The sequence below is a fragment of the Podarcis gaigeae genome (assembly GCF_964106915.1).
Source record: "Podarcis gaigeae genome assembly, chromosome: 10".
Classification (NCBI taxonomy): Eukaryota; Metazoa; Chordata; class Lepidosauria; order Squamata; family Lacertidae; genus Podarcis; species Podarcis gaigeae.
Window position 1 is genome coordinate 28,961,933 of NC_139686.1, and position 26,042 is coordinate 28,987,974.

Here is a 26,042-nt window from a genome sequence, read left to right on the forward strand (position 1 = left end):
ATGGAAAGGGGCTAGGTGTGTGCGGACGGGTCTCCTCGACCGTCCCCTGTTATCATTTCACTTTGGAACTCCCTAAACAACTTAACCCGTGTTTAGTGGTGGGTTAACACTACCACGCAAGTCTGTAGCTCTCCCTCACTGAGCAGAATCATATCCGGACACGAGACTCCTTTTAAAATATTTAAATTAGTGTTTGCACTTATTCCAAGTAGACAAACATCAGTCCGATTGCTTTTGGAGGAAGAACTCTACTAGATAAAAACACTAGAAAAGATACGAGCATTTCAAAGATATTGACGTTTATTCGCCTGCCACAGCCATAGAACTGCAATCCCCATGATCATTTTTAAATAAAGCTAAAGGCAAAGCGCACATTTAAAAGCCTTACATTGAGCTGCGATGGGGTTGGGGGGATCCTATGAGGATGGGGGGAGGTGGAGACAGAGGTACCAAAGTGCCCGATTACATATACATATATTTGTTGCTAGTGTGCTCTCCGTGTTGCTAGGATCCCAGGTTGTTTTTATAATTCTTAACAAGTATTCTAGAGGTGCTTTTTACTTTCCCACCCCGGAGTTACTCAATACCACAAGCCGTCAGATTGCAGCTCCGCATCTTCAATTTTGCATCCACAGCGCTTTTAATTAATATCTTTATTAAGGAAGAAAAAAATCTGAAGAGGGGAGATGGGGAAAAAACAACCTCAGTTCTTCCAGCAAGATGGCGATGGCACGTACATTTAATCTCCTAACAACAGTTAAGCACTCCCACAGGACTGGGAAATTAGGGTTAACACATCTAAAGAAACTGCCCTGCACCCCAGTTCGTCACCTACCTTTCCCCCCTCCCCGATAACTTTTGTCGAGAAAGTATTTTTAAGTAATAGGATCGACTCCACCTTGAAAACCCAAGGAGGAACAAAACAGCCTATGTAAATCTCGATAACATTTTTGTGGGGGTTCAAAGTGATCCGGGGGCGGGGGGGGACAGGTGTAGTGCAGGAATAGGGGGGAGTTTCTGAAAAGGCGCCGACTCTAGGTTGACTAAGATATGGGGGCTTCGCGTCCCCCCTCCCCAATCCTTTCCTATACAGGCATACTTGTTATTATTTAGAAAACCACTGCGGCCACTGAAATACTTTTTGGGGGAACAAGAGTTAGCGAGGCAAACTCCCCCTCTGTCCCTTTCTACCCCTTAGCTCAAGAAAGGCAGGCCTGTGCCCCCCACCCTGGCCACGGACCCCCAAGTCCAAGCAGGGGGCTGCCAGGTGCTCCTTGGGGGAGGGGATGGCTGCAAACTTCCCATCCGACAAAAAGGAAAGTTTTTGCAGCGCTAGGGCTTCGGGGAGGGGGCGTCTGGAGGAGGGGGTCCACGGGATGGGGGGCAAGGGTCCCCCTAAAGACCCCCCACCCTTGGGGGAGTCACTCCTCCCCCCTTCCCGGCCAGGTCTGAGCTGAGCCTCGCCTGGCTCGGGGCTCCCTGTGTTAGTTGGGGTCTGCTCCCGGGGCCCCTGCGCGGCTCTCGGGGCGCTCAGAGGGCCGGGACGGGGGTCCCCCGGTGGCCCAGGGGTGCCCCTTGGTCCTCGCCTTTCCCCCTGCCGGGGCTCCCCTCGGCTGCTCGGCTATGGGGGCGCAAAGGGGAAATGTCGCCGCGCCCCACTCGCACCCAGCGCCGTTTGGGGCGCCCTGAGGAGGCGCGGGACGGCGGGAGAGCGAGCCGGCGGCGGGGCCCAAGAGCTCAAGGACCGGAGCAGCCGGCGGCCGCGGTGCGGGGCCCAGGAGGCGCCGGGGGACGCGGGAAAAAGCCGCTTTAGGCGGCGGAAGAAACACAGATGTCAGCGGCGCGGCGCCATTCGGGGCCTGAACAGGCAGCCAGCAGCCCTGTCCTCACCGCGGTCCGCGCCTGAGCGCTAAATACCCGGATGCGCCGGCTGCTGCCTAGAGAGCCAGACGCAGAGCGGGAGGCACAGGCAGCGGCGGCGGCGGAGGAAGGAGGTGTCCAGTGGCGCCCCGGAGAGAGAAGCGGGGAAAGAGGGGGGCGAGCAGGGCCCGGGCCTCTGGACAGAGCCACGCCAGCGAGGGCTGACCGTGGCCGTTTGCCCGCGGAAGAAGCTGGTCAGGTGCACAGCAGAGGCCTGAGCCGGGAGCTCCTTAAGTTTCCGTGGGGGGCATTCGCCGGGACGGCTGCCCAGACCACACCCCGCCAGCAGGAGCCTGAAGGGGGGCGACAGCCACACTCGCGCGTGGTGTTGTTTTAAGCCACGAGGAGACTCTTTGAGGGGGGTGAAAAGTGTTACTCCCCTCATCAACAAGGGAGGAATCCCACGTGCTGTTCAAGAGCCACCCGTGGCAGAGGCGAAGAGCCAGTTTTCCTGAAGGGGAACTTCCAAAGCGAGGATGACCGAGAACTCGTCCACGGCACCTGCTGCCAAGCCCAAGCGGGCCAAGGCAGCCAAGAAGTCGACGGACCACCCCAAGTACTCGGACATGATAGTGGCCGCCATCCAAGCCGAAAAGAGCCGAGCTGGCTCCTCACGCCAGTCCATCCAGAAATACATTAAGAGCCACTACAAAGTGGGGGAGAACGCCGACTCCCAGATCAAGTTGTCCATCAAGAGGTTGGTGACGACAGGTGTTCTCAAGCAGACAAAAGGCGTCGGTGCCTCGGGGTCCTTCCGCCTGGCCAAGGGGGATGAGCCCAAGAAAGCGCCCGTGAAGAAGGCCAAGAAGGAAGTCAAGAAGGCCGCAACACCCAAGAAAGCAGCCAAGCCCAAGAAGGCAGCTGCCAAGTCGCCGGCCAAGAAGCCCAAACCTGCGCCCAAAAAAGCCAAAAAGAAGCCAGCGCCTGCTCCAAAGAAAGCCAAGAAGCCAAAGACTGTCAAGGCTAAGCCAGTGAAGGCGTCAAAGCCTAAAAAGGCAAAAGCGTCGAAACCCAAAGCAAAGTCCAGTGCAAAGAAATCTGCCAAGAAAAAGTGAAGTGCAAGCTTGGGACCTTCTTTCTTGGACTTTCTTCTTGACCTCTACTCTGTAAATAGATTCCTTCTTTGTTCTCTACTCCTTTCTATTGCAGCTTTATAAAAGACTGAACTATTCCGCCTATAATGCTTTCAATCGATAGCTTTTTTAAATGACACTCATCAATATGAAAGTCCCCCCTTTTTTTGGTTTGAATTTTTTCCCCCAATTGGAATTTTTAAAATAGATTTCTGTGCTCATCTTTCTTCCCCTCCCTCTTAAAGGTATGCAATACTTGTTTGTGTTTTGAGCATGAGGGAAGACCAGGTCAGATAAGGGAATATTTTAGTGTTCCTATTGCTTGGAGATGATTTTTAGAAATATTTGAATTAAGAAAGGGACTTGCATTGGATGACTTTTTAGCCAAGGCCCTGAAATGGTGGGATTAAGAAATGTAACTAATAGTGGAAGCCACCTAAGATGGAATAGGGTAACTTCATTTTTTACAGAACTTCAAAATTTCGTGGTGGATAAGATTCTAATGTAACTGCATACATGTAGGATGATGTCTTTCTAGCCCTGGCAAGGACTGGATGGACTGAGATAAGCTTTTCACTGCTCTTTCAAGGGGAGGACTGTGCTGTTGTCTGGAGTGGGTGGTAGAGTTTGAGACAAGGAATTAAAATGAATCATGCCGGGGGGGGGGGGAGAGATCCTCTATTTAAAATCATGATAGTTTGACCACAACAAAGTGGGGATACAGTGAAAATTTAATTTCCTGTCTCTTTCCAAACAAGTCTGACCACTGTCTTGGTCCCTGCCAACTTCCAGGAGAAGGTGTTAACAGAAGCTCCATTCTTCCCAACCCTTCAGTGCCTATCCACAGCTTTTTGTGTTTAAAGTCTTGTGTCTGCAGTGCATCCTACACCTCCAGCAATCTTTATTTTTTCAATTGTGGATCTTGAATCGGGGAGGGAAGAATGAATGTAGAGGGGGCAGACTTGTTATTGAGGTAACTATAAAACTGTGTTACCATTGCTTAGGTTTGGGATTGGGGGTTTTTCCCATCAGGAGGGGGAATGGAAAAGATAATTTTCAGTACTCCCATTTTTATTTTTAAAAGATATGCTTGTTTAAACAATGGAAGATTCTCATAGGACTGATAGCTAATTGTCCATTTTATTTTGTATGTGTAATTTTGTGCAAGAAGGATTTAGCTGTCTTTGTAATTTTAGAGTTAAAAATAAAATGTAAACAGCATAATGGCTTAGGTTTTCCACGGTGTACTGTCTTTTGCAATATAGCTATATAAAACAACTTTAAACATTGAAAATTCAGGCTCAGCTGTACATTCTCAAAATGGGACTGTGCGCAGTTGATTCTGTAAAGTTTGAAGGGAGGGGGGAGACAGTTCTGCATCAGTGAAAGTGCAATGGAAGGAAACAAACTTGTGTTGGTGTCTAAACTATGGGAACACTTTCTTGGGTTATTGTGAAGAATCTGGATGAATGGAAAGTTTCACCATGAAAATCTCCACATAATTAGCCACTAGATGGCAGCCTAGCAAGGCATGATCTCACTTTACAATGGAAAAAAGGCAGTTAAGAAATAGTTGTGTGTTTCACAGGGAAAAGGCCAACCAATTTGCAAGTAGGTTCCTTAGTCCTATGCAAACTGATCCACAATATGAGGCAAGCATGTTTCAGCAAATGCAGTGATTAAGTGCTATGGAATGTAAATGTATTTGTGAGCACAATAGACACGTGCATGAAAACCCAACTGTCAATTTAAATTCTACTTTTTCATTTTTCCAGTCTTAAATTCTCCACATTTCTGTAGCAGTTTGGTTAAAAAAAATAATCCTCCAGCATTTTTAATTTCTAATCACATTTTTGTATGCAGCTTTAACCAATGTACACTTACTTTTTTTTTTTGCAATGAATTGGTCATATGCAATTTTGTATGTTACTTCCATGGATACGTTCATTTTTATCCACACTTTCCCCTAATATATGCATTTTTGCAAAAAAAATTTGCTTGGAGAACTACATTACAAAATTCAGATAAGTATGAATTTTGAAGGTTGGCTATATTTCAGTTCTTGTATCATTTTGTAAAGTGTCAGTTCAGTAGATTACACATTTAATGTTAAAGGAATTGAATTTCTCTCCCCTCCCTACCCAACTTTGCTCCTTGAGGTGTGTCCATTATGTGTTTAAAACAGTGCTTCATTCTAAAGTCCACATGGCAAACACACTTCCCATCCAAACACTGGTTTGCCACTACATGTTGTTCTTATACTTGCCCACTTCACTGAAGATAATTGTGGGGGAGGGGAGCAGTTACTTTTCTGTTGCATAGTAACACAGAGGGATGCCCCAAGGCCCGTGCTGGTCTACAATTACTGTTTCGAGTAAGAATAAAGGGACAGCATACATGGAATGCAGGAAACAGATTCACAGAATGAATGCATCGGATCCCCTGAAATGCCCATGAAGTTCTATGAAATTAAAATCAATTAAATATGTGTGGCATGCTTATAGATGGAAATTTCAGGTGGGAAAGGGACTTCTCTGCTGATCACCATATTACGACTTCCCCCATGTAAAACTAGGTCCTATCCAATTTCAGAATTTTGGTCCACTTAACTTTGTGTACACATTACTAGCTTAAACTGCAGCTAAACTGTTAATTTCAACTGAGATGGAAGCTGGTTTGTGAGGAAAGACATCAAAAGGTACTTGATTTTAACAAATTACAGGTTACATGTGGATTGTGGTTAATGCTGTGTGTGCACCATTTCTCCAATCGGTGATAGGGGCACTCTGGGTGCTGAGTAAACTGGTGTACATAGTCTTAGTATTGTCTACCCTGACCAATACAGACTTGTCAAGGTTTCATAAAGGGGGTCTTTCCCATCCCTAGTTGGAGAGGCTGAGAACTAAACCTTGAGACCTTCAACATGCAGAGTTCTCCACACGGATTCCCTACATCCAGGGTTAGGAGCTTCATGTGGTTTCCAATGTGGGGTCACATGCAGAACCCACCCTGTGGAATACGTTGGATGCTGATGTGTGTCTGCATATTGTATAGTGCATCCACCACAATCTCTCACCATGCTACATAGTGGCAATGCACATTTCCTCATCTGCTTGTGATGCAGATCAGGTACGTCCATGTAAAACCACTGCCTCAGGCCAGTGCGCTTGTTAACTGCATTTTGCTAGTCTTTGTAGTGCACTGTTATGTGCAACATCAGGGCCAATGGGTGTTGCTCATGGTGCAAGTTTTGTTCAACACTCACGTGACATCACCCTCATAAAAATGCCATCCTATGCTGTTTTCTGTTCATTCCACATTTTCTCCAGAAATTTTGATAAGTGAAAACAACCAAGGGAATGATAAATCTATTGAATTGGGAGGTGTATGGGGATGAGGCTGACAATTTTGATGAGACACTGAACAAAATTTGCATGCATGAACAGCTCTGAGTCCACACTATACTGCCATGTTGAAGGTCCCAGTGTCGCCAAGCAGAATGCAAGCCTGCGGACAGAACACAAAAAATAGTTTCAATTTGGGGCTCTATTCCGATAACGTTCTTGGTGTCATTTTATAAGTTGAGTTTCAAAAGTTGGGTGCCCAGCCTGTGCCTGGAAAAGGCATGAGAAACCCTACTCTATGACAAGGAAGAAACTGCAGGCAGCTGTCTCTCCTGTAGCAAGTGTCTGTCTCTGGCTGCCCTAGCCATAAACAAAGTCTGAGCAGATTCTGGCTGAGTAGATAGACAGCTTGTAGCACAGGTTGGGTTGGGTAGTGGGTAAAGCTCAGGGCAAGCCAGTGTGGAAAATAAAAGAAAGCTTTGTTCTAAAGCACAGCTGGTAGCTGTGGAAAACAGATGATCCAAAAAGAAAATTCAGTATATGTATCTCTGATGAATAATTCTGTTGCCTCTCCCCCAGCTCTCTGCCCAAATCCTAATCCAGTTTGAGATTTTTGAGATTTCCAATGCTTGCATTTTCAACACAAATCTATGGCTTAACTAGTAGAGGCCACTACTTACTCTAAATATATAGATATTGGATTGGCTTCAGTTTGTGCTGCTACCTTTTATAATGAGTTATTAATCCATTATTTCATTGTCTAGTAACATAATTTTGTGAGCAAAATCCAGAGTGACAGTGGTTGGTGGTGTTACTATTAAAATGTTTTTTGCCTTCATGCAAGCTCCTAGGTTGAGTTACAGATGCACACAATTTAAAACAATTAAAACCTATAAACAGTATATTTAAAGTAGCAAAGGTTTATAAGGAACTGCGATTATTATTATTATTTAATGAATGGGAATAAATTGGATTTAGGCTGCACTCACTTGGGACTGAACCCCATTAAATCCAATAGGACTTACTTCTGAGCAGATGTGGTTAAGATTGCATTGCAAATTAAACCACTGCAATACTTTGCCAGCACATTGCACACATTTATACAAACAACATCCACTTAGGTGTGATGCCGGAATCTTCTGGGAATAGTAGCAGACAAGGACTCAGACTCTCTGAGCACTTTTAAAAGAATGAAGAAGGAAAGAGGCAAGCAAATGTGAGGTTGTGTAACTACAGAGGAGGGAAACACATCTCTCTGCCAATGCTTCTGTGAAAGGTGGGAGAACAAACAGCTAGATCATTCATTAGCAAATTTAAAAGATGGGAAGAAGGTGCTGAAGATCCCAGGCTAAGCTTCAAGTCAGTTGACTCCATAAATTTCTCCCAGACATACAAATTTTATAAAATTAGGGATAATTTTCATTGCCCTGCCACGGATGCCAATCATATCAATTATTCAGTACTCTGTCACCAACAACATTCACCTCTCGCATTGTTCTGATCATGTGACACACTTTCTTAAATTCCTGCACTGGCTTTCAGTCTGTTCCTGCATCCAACACAAGTTCCTTGTCCTTATTGTCAAAGCCATCTATGTCCTCCTTGCTTCTCCCTCTGCTTTTTATGTTCCAATAAATCCCTGCCCTGTGGTCTTCACTTCTCCAGCCCTCCTCCTCCACATTGACTACCATCCACAGCTTTCCTGCACACTTCAAAAGACTGCTTTTTGTCCCTTACTGACCCAAGTGCCTCCTCTGCATAGATTTTTTTTTAAATGTAAGCTCCTTTTGGCAGGGACCTGTCCATCCACTAAAGCTGAATGCTGAAAGATTCAGGACAAAACAGACAGAGGAAAGGCACATAGTCAAACTATGGAAAAAGCTCCCACAAGATGATGTGATGACCACCAATTTGGATGTCTTTAAAAGAGGATTAGACATTCATGGAGGATAAGGCTATCAGTGGGTACTACCCATGTTGGCTATGTTCTCCCTCTACTGTCAAAGGCAGTATGACTCTGCCTGCCAATTGCAAGGAATCACAATTGGAGAGAGTGCTCTTGCACTCAGGTCCTGCTTGGGAGCACCTTTGGGGTATCAAGTTTCCCTCTCTACAGACAGGATGCTGAAATAAATGGGCATTTGGTCTGATCCTGCAGAGCTCTTCTTATATGCTTATGCTCTGCACTTTCTTAAGTACTAATGCATGTGTCATGCGTGCACACCCCCCCCCCTATTATTTTATGTGCTGAACTAGGCACTTCAATTTCTATGGAGCCCACACCTGAAAGCGTCAAACTTGTCCATCACACCTCCCTGTCCTCCTTATACTGTAGTTCTCATTTATTTATTTCTATCCAACCCTCCAAGCTCAGGGTTTCTTCCTTCCCATTTCACCTTCTCAACCACTTGCGGTAGGTTAGGCTGAGAGATAATGGTGACCAATATTTCCAAGCAAATTTTTGTCACTGAACAGGAATGTGAACCTTTCCATATGCACACAGTCTACACTAACTGTGGATATATGAAGATGGGGCCAGCAGTACAACCCTGCTTCCAGTAATCTCTCTTTCCATGGGAGGAAATTCCCCTTTTAGAAGTGCACTTTTTCATTAAAATTTATTCATAATGAATGGACACAGTATAAATCAAATGCACTCTGACCTACAAGTGTACATATTATATACAAATATATAGGTTGATAATAGGTGGAGGAACAGCTTAAACATTCCAATAAACAGCTATTGTATTACGGTATTTTAATATTTTGTTGGAAGCCGCCCAGAGTGGCTGGGGAAGCCCAGCCAGATGGGTGGGGTATAAGTAATAAATTTATTATTAATTATTATTATTAGCTAAAGCCTACTGCCCCTGAACAGAGCCTCAGATCTCTCCCTCTCTGGCTTATTTTCTTTTTCACAGACCTAAAGCACATCATCCTTAGCTAGGGTGCAGGTGGCAGGGAGCCATAAAAGACATATCCCGGTGTTTCCTAGCCAAGCCATTCAGAAATCAGACAGCTATCTCCCTACCGAAAGGAGGATCTTGCCACACCTGGCCAGCATTGTAAACAGCCCTCTTAGCTCCATGAAACCTCTTCCATCGAAACCTCCAATCTTAGCCACGCTCTTATTGTTCCTCATCCAGCCCTAGGCCGCTTGTAGGCATCGGCGCAGCACCTTTTGTGCCGCAGGTCCTGCTGACCGAGACGTAGGAAGCTGCCTTATTCCAAGTCAGGCCAGTTCAGCGGCCCATCTAAGCTCAGTACTGCGGACACTGACCGGCAGCAGCGGCTCCCCTGGGCTTCATACGAGAGAATGGAGTGAACCTGGAACCTTTTCCCTTCCAAAGCACCTGCTTTGCCGCTGGTATGGAACTTAAGACCGAACAACTATTAATTTATTTTAAAATTTAAATCCGGCTTAAAAAAAAAAAAGAGCGTGGGAGGCGGTAATAAGCGTTTGTCGTATGCACACAAAACGGTCCCGACCCGGATCCATGCCTGCGGTTCGCATACGAGGGGAAATGTCCCATGGAAGCGAATGACAATCCTCCCCCAAGTATAAATTGAAGCAGGGTGTGAGACTGATAAATACGGCTGGAGAAAAGGGTTAGCCCGAATACACCACCGTAAGGTCCCGCTCCATATCGTGCACTGGAACCTTGCGTTAAAAATCATGGAAACTTGCAAAAAAAGCAGTGAAAGTCATATCCACGAAGCTGAGAGCATCCTGCAATTGGCACCTCTTCCCACAGCCCGCGTCTTCTTCTCTGCCCCTTTAAATGAGCTCCGCCGCCCATTGGTCGTGCTTCCGCCGAGGCCTGATTGGCTGGCTCGGCCTACGCCTCCAGCGACCTGCCTCTCGCCTCTTCTTCTTCTTCCTCCTCTCTTTCGCTTTGCACGCGGAGCTCGGCTATGTGGTGGTGCAGGCGCCTCTTGAGGACCCCGCTTTCTCCGGGCCTGGGCAGCCCCTCCCGGGCCCAGTCTGCCCTGGCGCAGCTGCAGCAGGTGCTGGAGGGGGAGCTCGAGGGCATCCGCGGCGCGGGCACCTGGAAGAGCGAGAGGGTGATCACGTCGAGGCAGGGACCGCGCATCCAGGTGGAAGGCAGCCGCGGAGGTAGGGCGGGGACTTGGATAGGAGAAAGAGAGCTTCGGCTGGAGTTGACTTATTATTATATTTAATTAATTAATTGAATTTTGCCAGTCACTCTATCTTGCCCAGGGCAACCTAAAGCGACTTAACAACCCAAACAGACAGACAATAAATCCTACATACGGTGCTTTTTTTCCTAAAAAAATGTTTAAGGGTACTCTCATTTTCCTGCTCATATTGAAATACTGCCCCTCAACGAGGCCAAACTTAGATTCGCAAAATGTTTAGTGGTATGCGTCCCCCCAGAAAAAAAGCACTGCCTACACAAATACATTAAAATCAAGAGGAAAGAGTTTAAAACATTGCACTCACTTCTAAAAGGCCACAGATAGTTAAAGGCCTGGTTACGGAGGAAGGTTTTTGCCTTAGACAAATAGGATTACTTTTGACAGCTCCCAAGAGAACATGGATGCCTTTCTTCCCCCTTCTCAGGATTCCTTGGCCAGTTAAACTTGTTGAACTTAGGTGCTGGCTATAAAGAGAAAGCATCATGGCTCCTATTACCCTCAGCAATGTAATTTATCTAGTGAGTGCTGCAGTTCCACCGAGCTATGCAGAACTAAAAGTATATTTGCAAAATTGCTTTACATTTGAAAAAAAAAACAACTTCAGTTCAGTATTATTAGTCTAGCCATGGCTGAAGTTAGAGAATGGTAACTCATATTGATGGAAAGGAGAGCTTTTACAGTGCCCGAAAGAGTGTGAAAACATGGATTGGGGCACAGGAAGATGCAGTGCAGAAACAAAAGGGGTAGGTGTAGGGGATGAGTGCATTGTTTAAAAGGTTGGATCCAGCTGATCCATCAGTTTCACAAGGTAGCTGAACAGCAAAACAGAAACAAGCTTAACCCACAGCATTCAGGCCCTGTGTCCGTTTTTCCTTCCTCCTTTTTGTTTGTGAGCAGGCTATTAGCCAACACCTGTTCCTTAAAACTGACTTGATATGAAAACTAATCATGTCTGTAATAGCCTACTATATAATTACTAAATATTATTTATTCTTACAAAATGAGCCACAATTGTGAGACTATATATTGTTGTAATTGATATAGCCAGTAGAAACTTAGCATATGTTTGGTAGAACCTTCCTTAACTGGACTGTTTCCATAGTTCTGATCCTGTGCTCAGTACTCTTGGTGTGTTTGTTTTAGCTCTTTAGCTCATGGAGGCTTGATTAGTTGACCTGGTTCCAAGTAGCGTTGTTAAACAAATGGAGTGTGTGTGTGTGTGTGTGTGTGTGTGTTTTAGTTCTGCTTTTTTTACCAATTGCCAGATCTTTTTGTGTAAACTCCAGAATTTCAACTTATTGCCTAATGTCTTTTGAGCTGAGCTGTCATTTTTGAGGAAAAGCTGTATCCTTTCCATTTAATTCATCAGGGATGAGGAATCTGTGGCCCTCTCAATGTGGTTTGACACAGTTTGCACCACCCTTAACAAGGAAGATTAGTCATGGTGGCTGGAGCTGATGACTGTCCAACAACATCTGGAGGCCACAGATACTTGACCTGTGCTTGAACTATGTAGCTGCTGCACACACAAACTGGGATGGGGGGAACTTGGTGGAGCTCTGCTTTGAACCGTAATTTCTCATGAATCAAATTCTCCTCCTCCAAAGATTTCAAGCAGCCAGTTCTTTCAAGTATTCTGTACATTTCAAGTGGCTAAAAATACAGTGCATTCCATAAGCGCAAATTCTCAGCATCAAAAATGGGCTAGAAAGTTTGATTTGAGATTTTTAACTTTAAATTCCTAGCATTTCAAGTGTGCATAGTGCTTCGTCACAAAGTAGGCATTTAATATCCTCTGTTTTACAAAGATGTCCAAGGCTCCCAGTAAATTGTTTCGTTTAATAAAATTTGCTGCTTGATTTGTAATAACACCACTCTCCCTAGCCAGCCAGCCAGCCAACCCTCCCCACCCCAAATTCCCTTAAACTGGGTAAGGTAGGGTGGACATGGCATATGAGTATTGCAACAGCAATGACTTCTTTTCTCATTTCCCTCTTCAGAAGCATTATGCTATGAACACCACCTGACCTCTAGCTCCAACTATAGGGAAGAGACTATAACTGGGTGCAGTCTTCTCCAGCCAGGTGCCTTGTATATTTTGGACTACAACTCCCATCTACCCAAGAAGGAATAGTGAATGGTGAGAGATGGTGGGAGTTGCAGTGCAAAATATCTGGGTATTGCCAGGTGGGGGGGAGGCCGGCTTGATGGGGGAACTCATGGTTTACATGTAGAAGGCTCCAGCTTCAGCCCCCACCATCTCCAGTTAAAGGGATCAGATAGTGGGTGGTAGAGAAAACACCTGCTGGAGATCCTAAAGAGCATCACTGAAGACAGTAGAGAGCTAAATAGCCTGACTTGGTCCAAGGCGGCTTCCTATGTTCCTAGAATCAAAGTAAGAAATATGCAGCTACTTAAGAAGATGAATAAGGTAGGAGTGTGCACACATCGCTCGTTTGTTTCAATCTTCTTCTCATTGTTGCAGATATCCTGAATTTTTGTGCCAACAATTACCTAGGATTGTCCAGCCATCCCAAGGTGATCCGTTCTGGACTGGATGCCCTGGAGAAGTATGGAGCTGGCCTCAGTTCCGTCCGCTTCATCTGTGGAACACAAGTAGGGATGAGCAGGAGTGTTGCAAAGAGCTAACCATGTTTGCAGTGCAAGCGTCTGAAAATGCCACTGGCCTGCTTCAAGTAATTGCTTTGAGGGCAAGCTTCTTGATTAAAACTGCTATTGTTCTAGCAATTAAGGAAAAGCTCTGGCTGCATTGATGCTTTTTTATTAATTCACAAGCAGCTGTAATCCAAGGACTTTGCATTTTTGTGGGGCGGGGAGGGGAGAAGGAAATTCAAAGTTCTGCATGAGTAAAACGGTGAAAGTGTGTAGCAGTAATGATACAGAATAAGCATACTTACATGTATTTGCATGCTATGCATAATTTTACACTTCTTATGGTTGTGGGAAGAAGCAGTAAGAAGAAACCACACAGGGCACCCTGTCTCCACCCCATAGTTGACTATTTGATATTATCAGATGTTACCCACACACTCTCAACATGTACAGGCTAGAAACATCACTTTAAGGAAAAAGATTCCCACGATGGCGCTTTATGCGCAAGTTAACAATCTCTGCCCCTAGGCAGCTACACAGCCCCACCTAAAACTATCCCGATAGAATGATGATGCAGCTCCTCTCGGGGGAGTTTTCTCATGCGTCTCAGAAGTGGCCCTGAACAACAAAAGACATCTTTCTAAGGCTTCAGTGCACCTTCATTGATGAAGAATCTGTCATCATACATAGGAATTAGCCTTTGAATTAAGTGCGGACACATACACCTTCCATCATCCCCACCCAAGAAAAAATAATAATGGGAAGGATCACTGTACAGGCCTATCCACCACCACACACAGAGAGCTGCCAAACTTATCGGTAGAGTGGTACCTCTGGTTACATAATTCATTCTGGAGGTCTGTTCTTAACCTGAAACTGTTCTTAACCTGAAGCACCACTTTAGCTAATGGGGCCTCCCATTGCTGCCGCGCTGCCGCTGCATTTTTTCTATTCTCATCCTGAAGCAAAGTTCTTAACCCGAGGTATTATTTCTGGGTTAGTGGAGTGTGTAACCTGAAGCGTATGTAACCTGAAGCGTATGCAACCCGAGGTACCACTGTATATGAATTTGCCAATATACAGCCAAGGGGGAAATGAATTTATATGTTAAATTTCATAGCTGGAAGTGGTATGTCTCTGCGTCCCATTTGCTGGGAAGCGCAAGTAGAGAGAGTGCTGTTGCGTTCAGGTCCTTCTTGCTGTCTCCCCATAGGCATCTGTTTGACCACTGTGAGAACAGGATGCTGGAATAAATGTGCTTTTGGCCTGATCCAGCACGACTCTCCTTAGGTGGTATTTCCACAGTCATCAAGATGTTTCTGGCAAGAAAGCTGGGCCTGTTTTGGATGTGGGAAGTACCGTATTTTTCGCTCTATAACACGCACCTGACCATAACACGCACATCGTTTTTAGAGGAGGAAAACAAGGGAAAAAACATTCTGAATGAAACAGTGGATGTATCATTTTTGGGCTTCATGCTGTGGCCACAGACATGTGATCTGATGGTGAATTTGGGGTGACCCAATGCAAAAATCCTGAGAATCCCTGTGGATCCATGCTTTGTAACCACATTTTTGCACCATTGCAGCCCCAGGCAACAGTGGGTGCGTGATTTTTTTGGTGCAGGCTGTAGCCATGGACATGCTATGTGATCTGATGGTGAATTTGGGGTGACCCAATGCAAAGATCCTGAGAATCCCTGTGGATCCATGCTTTGTGACCACATTTTTGCACCATTGCAGCCCCAGGCAACAGTGGGTGCGTGATTTTTTTGTTGCAGGCTGTAGCCATGGACATGCTATGTGATCTGATGGTGAATTTGGGGTGACCCAATGCAAAGATCCTGAGGATCCATGTGGATCTATGCTTTGTAACCACATTTTAAGTGGGGAGCGAAGTAAAAACAAAGAAGGGACATGAGAGGGGTGTGCAGAGAAGCAGCTGGCTAAGAATGCAGGAGAGGGATTTAACGGGAGGGAGGAAAGAAAGGCAAAAGTTTCCCCCCACCCAAGCCACCTCTCTCTCTCCCTCCCTCCCTCCCTCCCTCCCCCTCTCTCTCTCCCTCCCCCCTCTCTCCCTCCCCCTCCCCCCTCTCTCTCCCTTCCCCCCTCTCTCTCCCTCTCCCCCAGCAGCACAGAGAGGAATTCCCCTCTGCTTGCCTGGAGGGGAGGGGCTTTCCCTGCTCTTTGTTCCGTTTCAGCAAACACAGCAACGAAACAGAGGAGGGTGGGCAGTAAGACCCTGAGGCAGAATGCAGGAAAGCAGCCACTTCCTCTTTTCAGGTTTCGCTTCTCCGTGCAGCGCCGCGATTTGATTTTTTGCCTGATTTTTGCCTGATTTTTCGGCTCCAGGGACCACACATTCGCTCTATAACACGCACAGACATTTCCCCTTCCTTTTTAGGAGAAAAAATCTGCGTGTTATAGAGGGAAAAATACGGTAATAGCCTTTCTCATACACCTGTTTCAGTCAAGGTAGATCCTACAGAATAAAAGGAATGGTCATGTAGATGTTTCAGTGCTGGGCCCTGGGGGCAAGCAGACTGGCTAAGGAGGACTGGAGTACAGTGGTACCTTGGTTGTCGAACTTAATCCATTCCGGGAGTCCATTCGACTCCCAGAACCATTCAAAAACCAAGGCGTGGCTTCCGATTGGCTGCAGGAGCTTCCTACACTCAATTGGAAGCCACAGAAGTCGGACGTTCAGCTTCCAAAAAAACATTTGCAAACCTGAACACACAGTTCCAGGTTTGTGGCGTTCGGAAGCTGATTTGTTCAGGAGCCAAGCCGTTCAACAACCAAGGTACCTCTGTACAAACCTTAGCAGGGCTAGAACCCTGGAACAAAAGAGGATCCCAATTTAACTTTCACTGTTTATAAATAAGTGATCTAGAATGTCTGGCTATAGCATTAATGATGGCAATAATATATAATATATTAAATTTCTTAGTTGCTTTATGAGAAAAAGAAAATGTCTCAAAGCAACTTAACAGGATAACCATTGGAACCTTTTGTGCTTTCTCATTAGAATATACACAAGGATCTGGAGGAGAAGATTGCCCGTTTCCATCAGAGAGAAGACACCATTCTCTACGCCAGCTGCTTTGATGCCAATGCTGGGATCTTTGAGGTTCATAGCACTTTGTGTGTAGGAAGTTGGGTGTTGGTGGTTGGGGGGTGGTCCCAAAGCAACTCTCTTTGTGACAGATTTCTGGAAGGTAGCCATGATAATATGTTGCACCAACAGGGAACTAAGAATCTCACGGCACTTAGAAACTAAGCAGCTTTATTATGGCATAAGTTTTTTTGGACTAAGGTTTACTGCATAATAGGGGACGCAGGTGGCGCTGTGGGTTAAAGCCTCAGCGCCTAGGACTTGCCGATTGAAAGGTCGGCGGTTCGAATCCCTGCGGCGGGGTGCGCTCCCGCTGCTCGGTCCCAGCGCCTGCCAACCTAGCAGTTCGAAAGCACCTCCGGGTGCAAGTAGATAAATAGGGACCGCTTACCAGCGGGAAGGTAAACGGCGTTTCCGTGTGCAGCTCTGGCTCGCCAGATGCAGCTTTGTCACGCTGGCCACGTGACCCGGAAGTGTCTCCGGACAGCGCTGGCCCCTGGCCTCTTGAGTGAGATGGGCGCACAACCCCAGAGTCTGTCAAGACTGGCCCGTACGGGCAGGGGTACCTTTACCTTACTGCATAATATGCATGGTTATCTTCAGTTGGTAGACATGCACAGCCGCATACTGGGAGGTGTGTGTGTGTGTGTGTGTGTGTGTGTGTGTGTGTGTGTGTGACAGTGAGGACAAAAGGAAAGAACGTGCAAAAAATCCACAGTCCATGATAATTTTGTTAAAGTGGCCTTGGGAAGTTATGGCTCTTCAGAGGTTACTGGGCTACAGATCCCAATATCCCTGACCATTTGCCGCACTGGATGGAATAATATCTGGCCCACAGGTTAGCAACCCCTGTGTTAAACTTCTATGTATCCAAAAATCACACAGACCATTCACAATGGCCATAATGGATAACACAAGCATCACAACATAATTATTTTATTTATTAGTTTATATACCACCTTTTTCTTTGAAGGGGCTCAAGGTAGTGTACATGGTTCTTGTCCTCCCCATTTCATCCTCACAACAACCCTGTGAGGTAGGTTAGGCTAAGAGATGGTGACTGGCCCAAGATCACCCAGTGAGCTTCATGCATGAGTGGGAATTCAAACCCTGGTCTCGCAGGTCTAACCATTATACAACACTGGCTTAAGTTAGATATCCCTTGTATTGGGAAAGAAAAATGCCACAGGACTCTTGTGGGCATTTTTAAAGAGTCTGTGGAGTAGCCTATTATTTTAGGGAAGTATGAAACATCAGTTGTTAAGTGATGTATAGTAAGCAGGTGCTTGCTGTAACTATTCTCTCTGCCTTCTGGTACCTACAGGCTCTACTGACCCCTGAAGATGCAATACTTTCAGATGAATTGAATCATGCCTCTATCATTGATGGGATCCGGCTGTGTAAAGCCAACAAATATCGCTACAAACACATGGACATGCAGGACCTGGAAGCCAAGTTGCAGGATGCCCAAGTAAGTTGGTGCTGTGGATCCAAAGCAAAGTCAGATTGCTGCTTTTCCAAGTCTCCACCTCCCCATGAGCAATTTTTCTTAGGTTCTTGCTTACTTGGTCTCTACTGACCACATCCCTGCTTGCTCTCCTACGCAGAAATACCGTTTGAGGATGGTGGCTACAGATGGTGCTTTCTCCATGGATGGTGACATTGCTCCCTTGCAGGAAATCTGTAGGCTGTCTCAGAAATACAAAGCCATTGTTTTTGTTGATGAATGTCACGCCACTGGATTTCTTGGGCCCAACGGACGGTAAAAAAAATCAAATTATTCTCTTTTGTCGCATTCTTTGTTGCTGTCGTTTTTAGCAAAGAAAAATTATCGCCAGTGATTTCTAACTATATAATAAAATTGTAAGGATGTTGCCAAGGTGCAATTTGCTGCAGCCATGTGAGCTGCAGCAAGGCAGCGAATAGCATGTGGGCAGCCCAGGCAGGCAGGTGAACGAGCAGGTGGACATGGCAAACCACAGAGGAACACCAGGACAGCATACTGATGCTGCTATTTTGGCCTCAGCAGGGTCAGAGACCGAGGAGGAGGGAAATGATCACAGAGCCAGATGGTTGCTGGAGAGTTGCCCCAGCCTGTCCTGTCTCTTGCTCTGTAGCTTACCTGTGCTGGGGTTTGAGTGACCTGTAAGGGTGGGTTTGGCAAGGCTGGCCAAGTGTAAAGGGAGGGGGGTTGGTCAAGCATAGGGAGTGGGGAGGGAGGTTGGCAAACGAAGTGAGCAGGGGTAGCAGCCCTGAGAATAATTAGCCAGGATTAATTTTGTGCTGCTTTTTAGCCCCCAAAGTGGCCCACAAGTGAAAATACAGTATCAAACACACTATATAAAACCCAGTCTTGCATTATAAGATGATAGTGACAATGATAATAATGACTTAAAATAGCAGAATATAAAGCAGACTCTGGGGCGAGAACAGCAGTTCGGTCATCATAAAAAGACCAATGGGATGGTTGAAGAAGTGTGATATCTTTTATGCCCTAGCTAAGTTAGCTCATAGCGGTAAAATAGGAAGCTTAATAAACCACACTGTACTTTTTTATGGCTTTTATGGAGCCCCCATTAACTGGGCTATGTTGTGGACCTCCTTGTAATCTTGGGATGTAAGGGCTGTATATAAATTTGATAAATAATATTAATGGAAAGAGGGCAAACAATCAGGAAGGAGATTGCTTTGTCTTCAGTTTGAACCCGAGATCGTGGTTTGTTGTTCTGTAATGAACCACAGTCTGTAAGCAAACAACAAACCATGGTTCAATCCTGGCTAGCAGTTTGGGCTTCTTAGAAGGGAAACAAGCCAGCTGTGGAGTCTGTTCCATTAGAGGGAATGGGGCACTGTCTCACCAACCTGCCTTACTATTTAGGTAGGTTAGGCTGAGAGCTGGTGACTGGCCTACATTTATATTCATAGCTGTTTCCCAGACCATGCGCATTTCCAGTTGCTGGGGATGATGGGAGTTGTAGTCCAGCAGCACCTGGAGGAGAAAGCTTCCCCAGCTCTGGAACAGACAAATGGGAGAGTTCTGAAGCCTAAGCTAATAACAGTTATTTTCTCCTTGCAGGGGCACTGACGAACTCTTGGGAGTGATGGACCAAGTCACTATAATCAACTCCACACTTGGGAAAGCGCTTGGGGGAGCAGCAGGTGCAGTTGCCAACTAGCAGTACCCTAATTAGAAGTGTAGGGGAGAAAAATACATATTTTTTTGTATTAATAACTTCTGCCCTGCTTGTCTCAGAACAGCTGACATCTTCTTCACCACCACCATCCATTTCCCAGAGCTCCCCCTGTTCATTATTCTTCCTCTCACCTCTCTTTTACAGAGACGATTTGAGAGGCAGGTTGGATATGTCATCTTTGGGCCAAAGCTAGAGGGGTTAGACACAAGGAACATCCTTGAATATGGGGGCAGGGAAAGGGAATAGAGTCAAGAGAAACCACTGAGTTGGAGGAAGCCGTTTCAAGTAAAAATTGGAGAGCAGTAAAGTCCCCAGCCCCCAATTCTGCCTTGACTTTGGCAGCACCTGATACCTTAAAGTGCAGATTGGGAATCTCAGGCATTGGGGCAGAATGTGGCCCTCCAGGCTTCTCTGCCTGGCCCCTGGAACTCTTCAGAGGCAATGCCCCTTGTCTGGCCAACCCCCTTCTCCATAGACCACAGCCCTTACTGTCTCTGCTCTGTGCTCAAATGCTTTTGCCTGGCTGGAATGCATCCTTGAACTGTGATAATATATTTCACTTGCTTGGATGGAGAAGAGAGAGGGGTGTGTGTGTGTGTGTGTGTGTGTGTGTGTGTGTGTGGTTGCAATGCAGCCTGCTGTGTAAAGGTAAAAGTGCATCCTTGGCTCTGCCCACTTTTGTCCCTCTCCCTGCCCCTGCCTTAAAGGAAGAGTGGTTCAGTTCTGTGCATCTGCCATTGACAAAATCCATTTTACAATCTAGAAGGGATTGCTGTAGAGCTGGTGCAAGGATCTCTTGCTGAATGACAGCTCCCATCACCCCCAGCAAGCATGGCCGCAGCAGTGATGATGGAAGTTGTAGTCCAGCAACATCTGGAGGGTCAAAGGTTTCCCACACCTCCATTGAGTAGAGCAGATGAGCACAACAAATGAGCGTCTCCCTCCGCCCCCCGTGAAGAGCACATTCATCTATGTCATCTATGGTGGCCCATTGGGGCCTTGAACTAACTTTGTCTTTCTTCTCTTTGCAGGTGGCTACACAACCGGCCCCAAAGCGCTCATTGACCTTCTGCGCCAACGTTCGCGCCCTTACCTCTTTTCCAATAGTTTGCCTCCTGCCGTGGTGGGCTGTGCCTCCAAGGCTCTGGATCTCCTCATGGAGAGCAATGCCATTGCACAGTCCATGGCTGCCAAGACCACACGGTAAGGGAGCCTGTCATTTATCCAGAGCATTTATACCCCACCTTTTGTTCAAATTGTCCTCAAGATGGTTTACAACCCACTCCATTTTCCTTCCTGGTTTTCCACTGTCTTTGGCCACTGAACATGCTGAACCCTCATTGGGCTGTTTTGGGGGGAGTTTGCTCAGCTAGTCCCGTTCCCACCGAAAGTACTATTTGTACTTTTGTACATCTTTTGGTTCCTCCAAATTACTGTCGTCTCCCTTTCGTTTGTCACAGGTCACATTTTGACTTACAGCTGTCGGCACTCCACACACCATTGCTTTATTAGAGGGTGTGATGTTTTCTGCTGTCAGAACAGTTTCTGTGTCAGAATGGAAGTCAAATAGTACACAGTCCCTTCCGCAGACGTAAATGGGAGAGGGAGGGAGTGCTCCGTAGAGGGGACAGGCAAAGTAGGTCCCACGCTGAAGGTGTTCCTCTTCCTTGCAGTTTCCGAAGCAAGATGGCGGCAGCTGGATTCACCATTTCAGGGAATGACCACCCTATTTGCCCTGTGATGTTGGGCGATGCCCGGCTGGCGTCCTTGATGGCTGATGACATGCTGAAGAGAGGTAACCAATGTGGGACAGGGGAGCTTCGCGTAACTTATGATATCTTTGGGTGTTACTGCCTGAAAAGCCCTGGGATGGTTTTAAGAACTTTTGAGTTGAGAGGAAAAACCTAGAGACTCTTCTTTGCTTTGGAAGCTGTCACAATCGGTGTGGCTCTCCTTGTAACCCCATTTCATGTGAAGCCAAGCAGGTAACTCAGGGAAGCAGGTAAGGGGAACTCCCAGGCAGCCTCTGAGGAGAAGGAGGAAAAGCTGATGAGTTAATTCTTGCTTTAAGACATCGAGTGCATCTTTATATATCAAGCATGAATTGTGTTTTGCATTTCTGAGCTAATAAAATTGGCTGGGCTGTTTTTTGTTTTGCTTTATATTGTGCATTATGCTATACTAACTAGTGTTCTCAGCACTTTTTGTAAAATAGGTATTTAATAATATAGACCCTATTCCTGGTTGTTGTTGTTGTTGTTTAGTCGTTTAGTCATGTCTGACTCTTTGTGACCCCATGGACCAGAGCACGCCATGCACTCCTGTCTTCCACTGCCTCCTGCAGTTTGGTCAAACTCATGTTTGTAGCTTCGAGAACACTGTCCAACCATCTCATCCTCTGTCGTCCCCTTCTCCTTGTGCCCTCCATCTTTCCCAACATCAGGGCCTTTTCCAGGGAGTCTTCTCTTCTCATGAGGTGGCCAAAGTATTGATTAAGACATGGCAATTCTGTCTTCAGATCCCTAACCTCCATGCTGTGTACCAGTTGCTTTACCATAGAGACAGCATAGGAATCTTATTTAAACCTCCTTTGTTTTTCTCCTCCCTGTCTTGACTTTAAGTGTTCCTGCATTTCTCTTAATGATTTGATAGTGGCATTATCCCCGATCCCCTATACCAGTGGTTATGAACCATAATCTGCCTGCCATTATGTGTTGCTGCTCCTGCTACTTTCATTTCAGAGACTGAGAATGGGCCACATGTAGAGACTAGACCTCATGCTGCCAACCCCTGTTGCTTCTTGCTCAGTTTTCCTTTTTCTTCCTGTTCTGAGGGGCTACTCCAGAACAGGCAGAAATTCAGTACACACACTTGTGCCTCCACCCTGGGCGGAAGCTGTGATGATCGGCAAATCATTTGTCGAACTTTTTGCTTGATGTGCAGCTGTTAAGTAGAGGAGGGGCATCAGGGACAGCATAAAGCTGCAGCATTGAATCAAATCTGTTTGATCCAATTTTTAAAAAAAGTTTAATCTGCCCTCTGAAAATAAGCATATAAAATTACTATCATTTTTAATACAAGTAATTGCAATTTAAAAAAAACTCCAGTTGGCCAATCTTAAGAGGCATTTCTGCTTTTCTCTCACTTAAGTTCCTTAAATGATGTTTGCTACACATCCAAAAACATTAAGGATAGGAACAGCCTGCTGGCATCCTGTTCTCACAGTGACCAACCAGTGCTCTCCACTCCTGCAGATTCCTGCTCCTTGATTCAGTGCTACTTTCCCCCTCTTCAACCCAGATTTGCTCAGTCCTTCCAGAGCTGCCTTTCTGCTTTGGTTTCAATCCCACCTTAATAGCAGCACAAGTCCATCTGACCTGTCACAGAGCCACTCCTGCATCTTCCAACAGGAATTTCCCTGGCAGCTCTGTAGAGGGCAGCATTGTCTCCAGAAAAACCATCCTGGAAGTTTGACACTGGTAAACGCACACTCCTTGTTGCAATCCAGAGCTGGCCCTAAGACAATACTTTGCTGTACAACCTCATTCAAGAGGTGCGTGATCTGCCACACTGGAAGAAATCTTGGGCAGTACTAAACATCAGTCTGCAACCCAAGAAGCGGTTGGCTAGTTCAGAGCAGTATAGCATTCCCACCTTGCCAGCTGCCTTTTTGGTCCTCCTGTGTTGTATGACAGCTTGGGTGATAGTCTGCAGTGTGAAAGGGTAGTGAAGGCAGCCAAACAAAGTCCTCTTGCTTCTTAACTTTCCCTCTGCCACCATGTGGATATCTTTATTTTCTCTTGACTCTGGGTGCGTCCAACACAGTAAAACATCAAATATTAAAAACTTCCAATAATAATAATAATAATAATAATAATAATAATAATAATAGGGTTGGGGACCCTGGTGCTGTTTCTGCTTCCTGCAAGTTTTATCCCGAGTGATGCTTAACAATCCACATCAAATGTTGTAGATTCTCTAGGTCAGCCTGGTAGCGAAGTTCATGAAATTGTGGAAGTCAGTCAAACGTGGCATGCCCCCATATGAGTTACAGGGATGGATGCTGATACTTTAATGCATTGTTTTCTTAAATTGTGTAATATGTTCTTGTGATATATTTGTTTATGCATTTTTGTGTGCTGCCTTATGAAAGTTTTATTTATGAATCTCTTTGTTTATTATTTATTTTACTCATTTATTAAAGAAACAAAATAAGGTCTTGCTTATGCAGTTGATCTGCTGCCTCTGCTACACTCATCTCTCTCTCCCTCCCTCTCTTTCTCACCTGTCAGGCATCTACGTCATTGGATTCAGCTACCCCGTGGTGCCCAAGGGAAAAGCTCGCATCCGGGTGCAGATCTCGGCTGTTCACAGTGACGAGGATATTGATCGGTGTGTGGAGGCCTTTGTGGAAGTTGGCCGTAAGCATGGAGCCTTGCCTTGAATGGCTGAAGATCGTGAGCTGTAGGATGCCTTTCAAAACCTGAAACCTGCAGGTGGACCGTGCTGCTTTTCAGAGAGGTGGTAGTGGCTTTGAAAAGAGGTGTTGCTCACATCACTTTTGGTGCTGTGTTGCCAGACTCTAGAACCTGTGCATTCTACCTCTGCTTAAGGAGGACCGCAATGTGCCTGGAGGAGAGTAATAAAGGTGATACCTGACCCTAGTCTGAAGGAAGTTTTTTGTTGGTACAACGCATCTGCTGAAATAAATTTGCTCATGGAGAGACAGTGCTGGTACTTTGATCTTGTGCATCAATGATGCATATTTGCCTTTGTATATATCTTGAGCGGCTGATATTGCCCTCCCCCCTGCCCTGAACTGATGCTAAAGGCAGGAATGGATAATACAATGAAAAGGGTTGGCTTTGGACCAATTTCCGTAGTGTCGAAAGGCAGCCTACTTGGGTAGCTTTAAAAGGCGATTGTACAAATTCACGGAGGAGAAACTTATTCACAGCTATTAGTTATGATGGGTATATACTCCCTCCAGAATAAGAATTTAAGAAGAGACTGCAGGATCAGGCCAGTGGCCCATCTAGTCCAGCATCCTCTTCTCATTGTGGGCAGCCAGATGCTTATGAGAAACCCTCAGGCAGGACCTGAGCAGAAGGGCATCCCCCTCTCATGGTTTCCAGCAGCTGCTGTTCAGCCCCTCTAACTGTGGGGGCTAGTAGCTATTGAGAGCCCATCTATCATGAATCTGTTCCTCTGCTAAAGCCATAAGAGGCAGTATGCTGCTGTGGGACCCAGGATGCTAGACTAGAAGAAGAGTTTGGATTTGATATCCCGCTTTATCACTACCCAAAGGAGTCTCAAAGCGGCTAACATTCTCCTTTCCCTTCCTCCCCCACAACAAACACTCTGAGAGGTTAGTGAGGCTGAGAGACTTTAGAGAAGTGTGACTAGCCCAAGGTCACCCAGCAGCTGCATGTGGAGGAGCGGGGAAGCGAACCCGGTTCACCAGATTACGAGTCTACCACTCTTAACCACTACACCACACTGGCTCACTAGATGGGCCTTTGGTCTGATGTAGCCAGGCTTTTCTTATGCCCTTAACTAGGCCGTGTAGCTGATTTTGTGCCTCCTTTCTCTGGAGAGAACAGTTTGTCGTACTACCCAGTAGGCTCACCTCCAGGATCTAGAGCCACTGAACATAGTGGGACTCACTCCTGATTAAACATTCCATTGGACTGCATTATATGTGGACCCAGATACCACCTCCTTCCCTGTCCTAGTGCCCTCTTTTTCTTTGCTGCGCCTAGTACCTGACCGATTGCCCTAGATGACATGGTTTATTCTCCAATATCGTAGGATCTTGTGGCTGAGCTACACAAGCCTGGTGTTTGGTACTGGTTGCAGAAACTGAGGATTTCTGCTTCTTCTTTTAAGTTCTTTAAAGAATGGATTTTAGCCCTAGGGCTTCAAGGATAGCCTTGGGCAAGTGAAAGGAAAACTTGGCACAGTCTCAGAAGTCAGAGCACAGCTCAGCAAGATTTCTAGGGGCTAGGAATGCCGTTGTGAATGCCTTAAAGCAAGGTTGATGTTTCTATTCTATCTGAGCTTTCACACAATGTAAAATAGAACAGGGAAACACTGGGGGAACAGAATTAACCACTGTGTGGCTGGACAGTTAGGCATGTGTGTGATTGCTACCAATGCAGTTCATATCTAATCTATACACACTTTTGGGTGTGTATAGATGCTGACCATGGGCCAGTCACTTTCTCAGCATAACGTACCTTTCAGGATTGTTGAGATATAAATGGAGTATGGATGGCGGCTAACAGATGGAGGTTGAATCCTTACAAGACAAAAGTACTGTTTTGGGGGGGACGGGCGGCAGGCAGGTGTTGGGGACTCCCTGGTCCTGCATGGGGTAACTGTGCCCCTGAAGGACCAGGTGCACAGCCTGGGAGTCATTTTGGACTCACAGCTGTCCATGGAGGCGCAGGTTAATTCTGTGTCCAGGGCAGCTGTTTACCAGCTCCATCTGGTACGCAGGCTGAAACCCTATCTGCCAACAGACTTATGGTGCATGCTCTAGTTATCTCCTGCTTGGACTACTGCAATGCACTCTATGTGGGGCTACCTTTGAACGTGACCCAGAAACTGCAATTAATCCA

At 46.1% G+C, this 26,042-nt stretch overlaps 2 protein-coding genes across 2 annotated transcripts; both read left to right on the plus strand.

Annotated features, from left to right (window-relative positions):
• The first annotated feature begins 1,920 nt into the window (after window positions 1-1,920).
• On the plus strand, window positions 1,921-4,217 carry H1-0 (H1.0 linker histone). The gene has a single exon (XM_083701210.1). The coding sequence runs from the start codon at window positions 2,397-2,399 to the stop codon at window positions 2,973-2,975; it is 579 nt and encodes a 192-aa protein (XP_083557336.1). The 5' UTR covers window positions 1,921-2,396; the 3' UTR covers window positions 2,976-4,217.
• Window positions 4,218-10,210: 5,993 nt separating this feature from the next.
• GCAT (glycine C-acetyltransferase) lies at window positions 10,211-24,147 on the plus strand. The gene is made up of 9 exons (XM_083701160.1): window positions 10,211-10,454; window positions 12,984-13,114; window positions 16,139-16,240; window positions 17,550-17,696; window positions 17,833-17,987; window positions 19,302-19,384; window positions 20,451-20,622; window positions 21,093-21,214; window positions 23,712-24,147. Exons 1-9 carry the CDS (start codon window positions 10,253-10,255, stop codon window positions 23,861-23,863), a joined length of 1,266 nt encoding a protein of 421 aa, XP_083557286.1. The 5' UTR covers window positions 10,211-10,252; the 3' UTR covers window positions 23,864-24,147.
• The last annotated feature ends 1,895 nt before the right edge of the window (window positions 24,148-26,042 follow it).